This window comes from Notothenia coriiceps, unplaced genomic scaffold (assembly GCF_000735185.1).
Source record: "Notothenia coriiceps isolate Sejong01 unplaced genomic scaffold, NC01 NC01_scaffold00037244, whole genome shotgun sequence".
Classification (NCBI taxonomy): Eukaryota; Metazoa; Chordata; class Actinopteri; order Perciformes; family Nototheniidae; genus Notothenia; species Notothenia coriiceps.
In genome coordinates this window covers 19,163,951-19,176,769 of record NW_011369945.1, presented here as the reverse complement: position 1 = coordinate 19,176,769, position 12,819 = coordinate 19,163,951, and the positions used below count along the sequence as shown (strand labels likewise).

At 40.4% G+C, this 12,819-nt stretch overlaps 2 protein-coding genes across 2 annotated transcripts; both read right to left on the bottom strand.

The window, feature by feature from the left end:
• Positions 1 to 3,979: 3,979 nt before the first annotated feature.
• Positions 3,980 to 8,632, bottom strand: LOC104964917 (phosphorylase b kinase gamma catalytic chain, skeletal muscle/heart isoform-like). Its single transcript, XM_010793816.1, has 7 exons — positions 8,411 to 8,632; positions 7,457 to 7,581; positions 5,992 to 6,170; positions 5,734 to 5,788; positions 5,592 to 5,657; positions 5,338 to 5,501; positions 3,980 to 4,097 (listed from the first exon to the last, which is right to left on the bottom strand). Exons 2-7 carry the CDS (start codon positions 7,537 to 7,539, stop codon positions 4,003 to 4,005), a joined length of 642 nt encoding a protein of 213 aa, XP_010792118.1. The 5' UTR covers positions 7,540 to 7,581; positions 8,411 to 8,632; the 3' UTR covers positions 3,980 to 4,002.
• Positions 8,633 to 8,836: 204 nt separating this feature from the next.
• LOC104964916 (coiled-coil-helix-coiled-coil-helix domain-containing protein 2, mitochondrial-like) lies at positions 8,837 to 11,190 on the bottom strand. Its single transcript, XM_010793815.1, has 3 exons — positions 11,048 to 11,190; positions 10,165 to 10,367; positions 8,837 to 9,225 (listed from the first exon to the last, which is right to left on the bottom strand). Exons 1-3 carry the CDS (start codon positions 11,173 to 11,175, stop codon positions 9,215 to 9,217), a joined length of 342 nt encoding a protein of 113 aa, XP_010792117.1. The 5' UTR covers positions 11,176 to 11,190; the 3' UTR covers positions 8,837 to 9,214.
• Positions 11,191 to 12,819: the final 1,629 nt, after the last annotated feature.

Below are 12,819 nucleotides of genomic sequence, written 5' to 3'. Positions count from 1 at the left end.
AACCCCGTTAATGACATGAAAATAACAGATGTACAAAATAAATGCATGTTCTAACTCTAAATAATAATAATAATTATATTAATGTGGTCACACATCCCAGGGGTGCCACACATGCATAGAGGGAAAGTTTACCCAAACGAGAAACAGAGATCCGACCGACAAAGCAAACACACCACTTGAGTTGGTGAACATTGAGCTGGTCCAGTTAACAACGAGTCCATAAATGGCTTCAGGTATATGCAGTCATTTACAGATGTGTGTACAGGGCCAGTGTTTGTTTATTTCCTGAAAGCGAAGAGTGATGCAGTTCAAGCCACTGAGAAGTATCTGGCAGATGTAGATCCCTATGGGACTGTGATATGCATTAGATCAGATAACGGGACTGAGTTCACTAGTAAGGAGTTTCAGACACTATTGAGAAAGAACAAGATCAGACATGAGAAGTCTTGTACTTATTCTCCACATCAAAACGGGACAGCTGAAAGAGAAGGGTGCACTCTTTTTGAAATGAGGAGGTGTATGTTTATTGACAGTGATCTACCTAAAAACCTTTGGCACTATGCCATTCAGGAAGCAGCCCATACCAGAAACCAGTGTTTTAATAAGCACACGGGCACTACGCCATATTCAGCACTGACAGGGAAAAAGTGTAACGCACGTGGAAGCTTGCCGGCGGGCGTGTCTGAAACTCGACCAACAACCAATCACATGAATATCCCGCCCCAGACACACAAGCATGCGGTTTGATTGGCTAGAGCTTGTACTGGCATATGATTTGATTGGCTGACGCTTCCGTTGAAGCTTCGAAAGTTGAAAATTGCTCAACTTTTGAAGCGAGCAAAGCGAAGCGACGGAACCACAATGCAGTTCAGCAAAGCGTGACGTCACCCCATTCAAAGTGAATGGGCAGAAGCGTTGAAGCTTCAACGCACGCCGCCGCGTGGACGGGCCGTAACTTAGCTAGGATGCATAAGTTTGGAGCAGTGTGTTATGCGTACCAGTATGACAGGGGAAAATTAGACACTAGGTGTGAGAAAGGACGTTTTGTAGGGCATGACAAGGGAAGCCACGCCTATCTAGTTTACTACCCCGACAAAGAGAAAGGTGCAGAAGCACAGACGAGTAAAGTTAATCACCAGCACAACTTGTGATAGTGAGACTCAGACACAGTGGTTAGAACAGGATTCGGAGGAAGACTGTGAAGAGGGAGTAAAGGCCCCACAGCCTAGTGTACTGAGCACAGACTAACGCTCCACAGTCAGCACCAGAGGATGATGGCGAACAGCACCCTAGGGTGGCGTCACATGCCTCAGACAGTGGGAGACATCCCAGTAGGGAGCGCTAATCCCCAGAGTACTTGAGAGATTATACTCAGGAAGATAATGATGAAGATGATAAAACACTCACTAGTACAGATTATTTTTAAAGAGCAGTTTGCGGTGTACCTCTGACCTTTTAAAGAGGCCATGACATCGACTGAGTCAGAAAACTGGGGAAAAGCGATGGATGAGGAAATTAAGTCTCTAGAAGACAATCAGACTTTTACCGTGACAAAATTGCCAGAGGGCAGGAAAACAGTGGGAGGTAAATGGGTCTATTCAGTTAAGAGAGACGTTGACGGACACAACAAGTACAAAGCTAGGTTCGTAGCGAAAGGATACAGTCAGAGGGCGGGGATAGATTACGGGGAGACGTTCTCACCAACAGCCAACCTGACAAGTGTATGTGTATTAATGCAGTAGGCAGCCCAAGAGGATTTGATTTTACACCAGATGGATGTAAAGACAGCCTTCCTGCATGCACCCATCGATCACAACATTTACATGGAACAACCTGAGGCTTATGTAAAGGAGGGAGGAAAGCTAGTGTGTACGCTAGAGGAGTCATATCTACGGCCTGAAGTAGTCAGGGCAAAATTGGAATACGATATTGCATGAATGCTTAACAGATAACAATTTTACACAGAACCCGGCAGACCACTGCGTGTACTCCAAGGAGTATAAAGAGGGGAAAGTAATAATTGCTATCTGGGTCGATGATGTTATCATCGCAGCCAGCAACACCAAGATTTTAGAGAGAGTGAAGAACATGCTTTCCACAAAATTTAAAATGAAGGATTTGGGGAGATTAAACCATTTTCTGGGCATGGATTTCAGTCAGTCTGACGGCTGTGTGAACGTATCACAAAAAAGATATGTGGAAAAGATACTGGAACGTTTTGACATCCAGGAGTGTAGGGTAAGGGAGACACCTTGTGACCAAAAGTTAGACTACACTGAAGATGCACCTAAAATGGTGGATGTGAAGAAATACAGAGAGGCTGTTGGCAGCCTCATTTATTTGACTAGCTGTACACGTCCAGACCATAGGTCCAGACCTATGTTTCGTGGTAAGCAAGTTATCACAATATTTTTGCTGAACCGACAGATGAACATTGGGTTACAGTAAAACACGTTTTGCGTTATCTCAGGGGTACTGCAGACGAACAGCTTTGTTTCAGAAAAAGCAACGAGAAACTAGGCCTACACGGGCGTATAGTGACGCTGATTGGGCTGCAGACAAGACCAATAGACGCAGTATGACAGGGTATTGTGTGAGCATGAGTAAGGACAGCTCACTAGTCCCTTGGAAAACCAAGAAACAGCCTACAGTAGCGCTTTCCACATGTGAAGCTGAGTGGCTCTAGCTCTAACAATACAGGAGTGTATTTACTTGGAGCAGCTACTGGAAGGGATAGACACATACGTGTATAAGAAAACAGTTGTAAACGAGGACAATCAGGGGACAATAGCCCTTGCTAAAAATCCTGTGTTTAGACAAAGGTGTAAACACGTGGATATTAAGTACCACTTCATAAGGTCTGGTCCACCATAAGGCAGGGAAAGATGTCACTGGTTTATTGTCCTACAGACGAAATGGTTGCAGATGTGATGACCAAGCCTGTTTCCAAACTGAAGCTGAGGAAATTTGAAGGGATCATGTTTGGTGTGTAAAATATGTTGAAAAAGTCCACATTTGGTGTGTAAAATGTGTTGAAGAAGCCCACATTTAAATCATTTGTACCATATTTTTGCTTTGTTAATTAAATATGAATACAGTAAGCACATAATTCATAAGTGAGAGTGTTGAGGTATAACCATAGACTGTAAACACACATAATTATAATATACGTCTAAATATGTATTAAATATATATACGTTTACAAATATATATATATATATATATATATATATATATATAATGTCACAGAACACAGCCTCGCTTTGTCCCGCCGTAAAATCGGCAGAGCTGCAGCTGAGAAAAGATTGAGTGTGTGTGTGAGGAAGTCCACATTGGCCCATTTGGACCAATCCACGGACTTAACGTAACGGCTCCGCGGACGTAACGTCACGGCTCCACGGATTGGTCCATTTGGACCAATGGGTCCATTTGGGTTCCTGTACCCAGGAAGAAAACAATGGAAAATGAGAAATCTCCAACGAGGCGTTCTGGGGCAGCATAGACAGGTTTTTTCTGTGCTAGAGTTTTACTCGCTACAGGGTGTACTTTGAGGGTTTGTGACTTTGCAGACCGTTTACATGCATACAAACCTTAACATACAAGGGGACGGGTAATAACCGGAAAAGCATGACATGGGACCTTTTAAAGATAAATAAAAAGGTTAACATTTCTAACGAAGGTTATCATAACATCCTCTTATGTGCAAACTCACTTTTTTCATGATTCAAGGAAAATAATCACAACCTTAAAAGCAAGCCGACCGAGATCGTGAAGTAGATTTCCAGGCAAGATGTATCCTACTTTTGCCATGAATATATGAATATGATTATTCTGATCATAAGTGTAAAAGTGTAAGCAAGTTATATTTAGGATAACTTTGCTTATTGTAACTTCTCTTAAAATATATACTGTATACGGCGCAATAGGATCACACTGTTGCAGAATTTGTGTTAGCATTGTTTATAGTCATTTGCTCAGAACAACTTGCTTGTCTCTGCTCACTCACATGTCCACAGCAGTACCGTATCCCTTATGCCCCCCGTCCATGGAGCACTGGATGATCTCAGGGGCCAGGTATCCAGGGGTCCCACACACCTCTGCATCACAAGACACGTCAAACACGTCAACGTACAGTAACCACATTTACAAAGCTTAAATAAGCTATTTCTGAGAGTGCACTTTAATCTGATGTGTGTTGATGGAAGGAGAAGTAGTCAGTAGAATTACATTTTAAAAAATAGTCAAATCTAAGTATTTTAGTGGTAAATAACTTTAAGTAGTACTTAATTAATAACAAATCCTGACCATAACCACCCTTACAAAATAATAATTATCATGTATATTAGTTTCTTTTGACTTAGCAGTTCCCACTGCTAATGATGCTTTCTGAGTCTTATCTGAAAGGTCAGTGTGTGTCTGAGACTTCAGCAAATAGATCTGAGTGTCCTGTTGCACCGTAACCTTTGTGAGAGCAGCTCAGAGAGATAGAAGCATGTTGTGAAACTAGACACAGATTCTCTGCTGACCGCCAGCAGCTGCTGATACTGCCCTCTAGGTTGTAAGAAGGATAACTCTAATAGAGAAGGACATTGATGTATCCTTGGCTGAGTATGCGGGGACTCGTAGTGTGATTAGTGCATGTTATTGTGTCCATTATTGTCAACTGCTCTGAATATGTCAGTATCAGCCATTTGATCACTTTTGGAAGTTCTTTTACAGTGGTATCAAAATGTAGAAATGCTAATTTACAAGTAAAAGTCCTCAATATTTTACTTTTAAGTTCACTACTAAAATTACAAAATCATTAGCAACAAAATGTGCCTTATGTCCTAGAAGTAAAATGACTCATTATGCAGAATAACTAATATTATATGAGAAATGTTGCAGCTGGTAAAGTCAAGGGGAGGTTTTCAATATATTTTTTATTTTACCTTTATTTAACCAGGATAGGTCTCATTGAGATTAAAAATCTCTTTTTCAAGAGAGTCCTGTACACAGCAGTATATATACTGCTGTGTACATTGTGAACTTCACCAAAGGACCAACAAAAAGTATATTTTACCCTAAAATAATGCACGAAAAGTAATTTCTTGATAAGATATTTTCTACTACATCTACTAATCTGAAAAGTAACTAAAGTAGAGGAGATTGAAAGTACATTATTTTCCTCGTAATTACAGAGGAGTAGAAGTATGAAATAAGAAGTACCACAAAACTCTACTTAAGTAAATGGACACAGCACCTGTCCAACCCTGCGTGTTACTCATAAATGACCTTAAATGTATTCTACTATTGTGATTGTTGTCATAATTAGTTTCCATTCAAGCTTTCGCCGACCTTTGAGTCTCTGTCCCGGCTGGACTTGCACAGCGAAGCCAAAGTCTGTGAGTTTGATTTTCATCTCGTCATCTAAGAGGATGTTCTCAGGCTTCAAGTCGCGGTGGACGATGTTCTGGTGGTGGAGGTACTCCACCACCTCCAGCAGAGGACGCATGATGTTCCTAAAACCAACACGCACCAAACTCATAAGGATTCTTTCTAATAGAAATAAGATCATTCACAGCTTTTGTCTTGGTACATTTCTCACTGACCTTGTTTCCTTCTCACTCAGAGTAACTTTCTCTGTCAGGTAGTCAAAAAGTTCACCCCTCTTCATCCTGAATTAAATAAATACAAACATTTGAGGATTTTGGATAGATGTGAGTCATGAAAAACTTGAAATTGGACACTTACAGGTCAAAAACTAGGAAGAAGAAGGCTTTTGATTCATAGCAGTCTTTGAGCTGTACTGGAGAGGAGAGAGACATTGGAGTAAAAAAAAAAGGGGGACTATGATTCACTTGATAGGTGGATCAGTTGAAAACAAAGGCCATCAATAACCACAACTCTGGAAGGTCAACAAGCTCTTTAGGCTTTGTGAGGGTTTCATAAGATTATTAATTATTGCAACCAGTTTTAATAGAATAATTTGAGGGTAGTGAATGTGCTTACTGATGTTGTGCTGTCCGCAGACTTTCTTCAGGATGTCGATCTCCTTCGCCGTGGCCTCTCTGATCTCCTCCATCTCCTGCGGGGTCACCTTGTCCGAGGGGGTGATGTCGATGATCTTCACCGCATACTCCTGAGACGTCCGCTTGTTGATGCAGCGACGCACCACGCTGCTTACTCCCCTGAGGAAGAGAGAACACTTTTAAGTTAAGCGGGATGTTTGTGAAGTGTACTAGAGTAACTGAACCCCCTTTCCTCAGATCCAGTGACCTCATGACATGGATGTGTGAAAGAGAGTAAAGTTACATAATCTAACAGCGTGCCCTAAATCCCTCTCAACACTGAACCTTTGTTTATTATGGAAGGTAATGAATGAAGCCTCCTCCAACACTGTGAGTGTGTTATGGAACAACACAACCGACTGACGCTTGGGGGAGGGGAGGGGACAAAAAGACAGAAAGGGAGCCCTGCCACTGCTGACATTACTCTTGGACTTCTGGGAAACTTCTGGGAAACCCTTTGGCTTGTGTTTTAAGCGTCCTCAACAACTGTGTCCCAATCAAATGAAATTACTACAGTTCAGTGAGCTGTATTCAATTGTATTGTGCTTTTGAAAAGAATAAAACATGTTGGATTACAGACCATCTTTACCATACTAACCAATAAATGTAGGCCCAGTGGTTGTGCTTGTGTCTTCTTAATGGATAACTGTACATTATATGTATTGCAAAATAAGCATCCTAGTACTAGACTTGACCATTTTAAGTCTTTTAAAAGTATGTGTTTTTTTTAATAAATGTTTACATGGACTGATTTGTGTGTGAGGGACTACGGATGGAAATGAGCTCAAAGCTAAAATCCGGCATGTTTACGTTTTAAAGCATTATTTGTCTTAAATGTTTATCAATATGCATTGTCCCTCTTCAAATAAACGATTTTATAAAAAAAAAGTATAAAAAAAAAACTCCTGGTACTTGGATGGGTTAAATGGAGAGAACACATTTCACTATGTGTGCTGTGTGCTCTGCATGTGTGGCCATTGAGGGTTATTATTTTCAAAAAATGATTCACTTTTTTTGCAGAGAGTTGGATAAGAATATTGATACACTTTTGTATCTTTCTGTACATAAAGCAACATCCAGCGGCTAGTTATAGCCTAGTTTAGCATTAGCACTGGAAACACTGTAAAACTATATTTGATTAAACTTGTTTATCATTGCAGCAGTCTGACTTTGTGTGAAATGTATCTTTATGGAGCAAAATGAAGTTGTGCATTTTGGGAGCAGGATTTTTCTTGATTTATTTGGATACTACCACAGTCCCAGTTACATAAAATTGTCCAGTAACTCATAAGAAAAGAGAAATATCAAGTATAAGCTAAATATTGACCCGCAAGCTCAATACAGTCTATATTCCTGAACCTCTGGTTGGGAACTCCCGCTGCCAGCTAATGAAAGTCTTTACAAACCTGCCCAGAATCTCCTTGGTCTCGTACTTCTCGTAGAACTCCTGGGCTCCCACCCAGTCGGGGACCTCCTCATCTTTGGTCATGATGTCTGTGATGCTGCTGCAACACTTTTAGGTGTGACAGTTCTATCAGAGGCGAAATAGCACCAATTATAAAATCACTTACTGTGCAGCAGAAGAAGCTCTCCTATTTTTTTTCTGCATGAATGATCATTGCTGATTCATTTATGTAAAAGAAGCCCTTTTATGTTAAAAGGCCACAGTACGGCTCTTTAACTGAGCTGCAAAATGAATCTGCCACTGTGTTAATGAGGGCTTCTTTCAGTCACATGATGATGCAGAAATGGCAAGTGTTTGGTAGTTGCATCTTCTCAAATTGAGGATTTTGCTGGTCTTTTCATGTTTATATAACAATACATATGATTGATGTACTTAACTATGATAATTTCACCTGCGAATGGTTAGCACATTGAACTGCTGGACATTTATAGATGTCACTTTAGGCTCTTTCTGGCATTTCATAAGATCATGTGCTTTGAGACATGCCTGCCCTTAAACAACCTAACAACGCTTTACTGACCAACATGTCTTTCTTGTGGTCTTGCTATTAAAGGGACTAATTTCATGTCAAGGTTAGAGAAGATGTATAATGAATGGAATCTATTACCTGATTTACCAGTCTAAATGACATGACCACTTCTACAAGTTTCTACAGTCAAAATGTTAAACTTCAGTTCTGTCTCACCCAAGTTGATTGCAACGGAGAATAAGCTAAAAAAAACTGTTGAGGATCTAAACCTGATGTCACAGCCGACCTATCACATGGTGTTGACTGATAATGCCACGAGTGAAATACATCTAATCTAATCCGCTGTCACTATTTGACCTTTAGCTGCCTCCAGACAGTAATAATAATAAAGTAATTAATTAAATGTAAAATCTCTCGGTCACTCACCGTGTCCCGTGTCGGTTAGTCCCTGTTATAAATTAGATCCATTATTGTCAGTGGGTCTGATCACAAGGACGCACGCGGAGCTCCAGTCAGACCCCGGTGCTGATTGTGGGGCTGCTGCCATGGCTGAGGGTGAGCCTTAATGTCAGATGCCAAAAATAAATAGTTGCTTCCAAAGCAGCAGCAGCTCATTCTGATCGCACAAAACAGAGCCATGAAATAACATCCTGGAGCTCCTGCCATCGCCATGAGACATTGAGAGGGAGAGAGAGAGGACTGCCCTACATTACTAACAGCTCCACATTTAACTCGTGGATATACACCGAGACTGACTGGAGTGACATGGCAGGTGTGAAACCTCTGAGGCATCTATTTATAGATATATTTTCTTAGAAAGTACAGAGTAAGAATAACCAGGCATTGAAATCATTGTTTTTTTGAAGTGCTTTATTGTTTTAAAACCTAAACTGCAGACCTCCATCATCCAGAAGGCAGGAACGGTTGGTTTTTACAAGGTAGCATGATCAACAAATGCAGTTCAGTTATTTAAATTAAAGCACTAAAGCTAATGAAAAACACTCACAACTGAAATTAACATGCAACACGATATATAAACATTATTTATACTACTGTTACTTCCAACTCTACAGCATTGTCCTGAGAATGAACACAATAATAATCAAATGTCAAAATAAAGTATGTTTATTAATGTTTTAAGAATCAACACCCTAGTACTATTGATCAAGCATGACTGCTTATTTGACTTTGTGTGCGCTCTGCTTCATTCTCCAGGATGTTATCTCAGTCTCACGACATACCTGTGGAGAAAAGAAAAAAGTTTATTTAGACAAGTGGTAATACTGCTTTAATAATAATAATTTGACCAATTTACCACAGACTAAGAAAACATTCCTCTATATATCTTTGCTTTTTAATGACTGTTTTTAAATGCCATTTTCTTAATGTCTTTCATTTTTGTAAAGTACTTTGATTTGCCCTGTTTGAAAGGTGCTTTATAAATAAACTTGCCTCCATTGGCCACACTGTGTATTGCAACACATTACATCACACACATGATGCTAAGTTATTTGGCTATGACGTCTGGGTGACTCAGTGCTGATGTAATGCTTCCTATTTTGTTATGAAATGAGAATGTCAGTCTTTCAAAACAGATGAACAAAATAATAATGCTACAATTACATAAGTGGTACAAGATTAAAGCGTGGGACAACCTTAGAAGTCATTTCAGGATTATCCTTCCCAAAATAACTTTATTCACAGTATTATCCTAAAAAATACAAACACTGTTAAAACTCTTAAAGATGACACTTACTGGAATTATTTGTATCTTACTCTCTTTAAAGAAACATATATACTTTTATTGCATCACGGATATGTCACATCATTTTTTTGGTAAAAAACTTAAATAGAGTGGTCTCAAATCATAAGATCTTCCTGCATAAATACACACACAAAAAAAAATATATATATAACAGCCCATTGTGTAAGTCGGTAACTCGTGAATTTTAAAAGCTATTTTATTTTTTATTTCTTTACAATGATAGTGAGTTCCACAGCTTTTTCCAGTCACTCATGTAATGTTACTCAAGATTATCCTGATAATAAAAAAACACATCAATCAGTGATTGTGTATTTTACCCTGGTCCACAATTACACCCTTAGTGCCCAATCCCTATGCCAGACACACATATCAACAAGCATTAAATCCACCTTTGGATCAATTCCATTCAACTCACCATAGTTAGACTTGCACTGTTTGAGCACCTCGCTGAAGCCCTCGCAGAGCTTGTAGTCGTGCTGGTTCTGGGCACACTCGATGAACTGTTTGAGCTCATAGGAGCAGGCCTGCTGCTGCTGAGGGGCCTCCTGCTGGTACATGGAGGACTGTGGCTGCTGCTGGTACATGGGCTGAGCCGGGTACTGCTGGTTCTGCTCCTGAAGGACACAAGGCACATGACGGGACTCATTTACTTTGATTAAATACATGGTTCACAAAAATCAGACCTCCGAATAACACAACTTAAGTTGGTAGCCTACAAAGTAAGCTACTATGTGTGATGGAAACTTCTGAAGCAATGGAGACGAGACTCGGAGCGACACGGAGAGAGCTGGTACTTTGATGGCAAACACTGATGGTTTATTTGGAGCTTCGGCCGGAGAATTCACAAGACATGTGCTGTGCCACGAGGTGATACAGCGGGGTTGGCCAAACCAATTCTGGAGGATCCTCTACCCAGGAGCCCTGTATATTGAACTTGTTCTGAGAGAATAATAAACATTGTGCATAACAAGAGATAAAACAGGAAAGCACTATATACTCCTCTATCCAGCTGACGGCTAACAGGCAGGGAATGACGCGCGGGCAACAAACACTGAGAGCACAGCGGGCTCAAGGTTGCAGGCGCTGTGCTCAGTGGAGGTCAGTACAAACTGGTAAAAATGGGTTCACAGGTGTGGGACTAGGAAACAGTTTTGCCTCCTTCAAATTCAACCCCCAAAACACACCCACCACCTGTGTTTTGTTCACTGCTATCTAACATGTTCCCAGACACGCCTATCAGATCTTCATTTCCAGCTTTTACCCACCGGCTAAAAAGCCAGGGTTTATTTACCTTGGACTATGTGACATCAGGCTGGCCAGACTCTGAGTTTGTCCTCCTCCTTCCACCTCCAGTCATGCGGTGTTTGCCCGATGGACGTGTTCGACTGCAGATCCCACTGCCACCTCCAGCTGCTGTAGTCGCCATCTGGGCGGAACATTACCCGGGCTGCTGGGTGCTTGCTGGGGCACCCACAGCAGGACGGAGGAGCGTGTGCTGGGAGCCGGGGCATAGAGGGGAGGTGGGGGCAGCCCTGGGCCATGGGAGGGTGGACCCTCGACCATTGGCTGTGGTGATGGAGACCCGTCTGCAAAATCACACATTCATCAAACAAGTGCACAACCTGTGTGTGCTGATATAACGATTGCCCCCCGTGGTAAAATCAAATTTAATGGTTCCACTTTGTAGTCTTATGAACGATTTGAAAATGGTGCTTTGGCAGGAAGTATTTGTGGAAGAACTCTTGCTCAATCTTCTTAATTAAATTCAGATCTAATCAAATTATTTGGAGATAATCATTCCAACTAATAATTCTATTTAGTCTGTATTTTCAAATTAGTTTCAGCCACATATTGAATCAATAAGCCATACAAAGGTCTAACGATAGAATAGAAGCATCTTTAAACCTTTATAATATCGCGCGGAATATTATTTTACCATTACAAAAAACAATATGGTATCAACTAGCTTTAAGCTAGCCTTGGAAATTTGTCTTAACAAAAAAGAAAAAGTGAGTGAAAAAAAGTTTTAATTTGAATGGTCAGCTTGAAGAGAAACTGATCCTCGTCGTCAGTTATTTAATCATTCTGTTTGATAATTTTAAGAGCATGAGCAGATTACCGTTGGATACTGTGTTCCGCTTCATGTATCTATCAATATTTCTAAGCAATCACGCGGATTTGCTTGGTAGAAAAGGAAACATTGAGATGTACAAACACTAATGGATTATAACGTGAGTAAAAGCTGCTCTAATCTAGATAAGGTAAGGTCGGTCTGATTAGCACTAGTGCTAACACACGTAACGGGTGAAGCAATCAAGCTAAACTAGTTAGCCGTTAGACATTGTTCACTGACAGCTTGCAAGGCCTTTGTAGTCAAGAACGTCGGAGACACTCGAAATGGTTACCTGGGCAGGAGGGCGCCAGTCCGTGAGTGATCTGCTTCTCTCGGCATTTTTAAATTAGTTGGTTCTGTATTTGTGCGTTGTTTAGGCTCTGAAAAACAACAGACGGCTATAAAAGTCGACCTTTAACTGGGAACCAAAACCGCTTTACTGGAACTTTCCCTGTGTGTACAGTTAGGTTGTCTGTCGGGGTAACTTCCGTATGACGGAAACGCACAAGGGCGCTTTCATCAGCCACAGTGATGTAGCTTTTAGCTGCTTATTGTGTATAAAGAATATGTATTAATGTATTTAGTACGTTAATATATAAGATAATGTGAAGAGGAAACATGTGATTTAGTAAGGACATTAGGTCAATTCGTGGTTTCATTAAAAGTATTCAACGTCTTATTTGGATATGTGATCGATTTTGTACTTAACGAAGCATTTCCTTAAAGATGAGGATATATAAAAGTATATAATGAGTCTATAACATAATAGGTGTGATCAAACTTTTTTGATTATTATGTTTTTTAATATGTGATTGCCAGGCTCATATTTTGTGTTTCTCTAGTCTATCTATAAAGCATTTAACTAACATAATTTGTTGGAGTTGTATTTACATCAAAGTGATAAACCAACTATGATAAATGATCAAAAATATCTCAGGATATATTGTGTGCGATAGT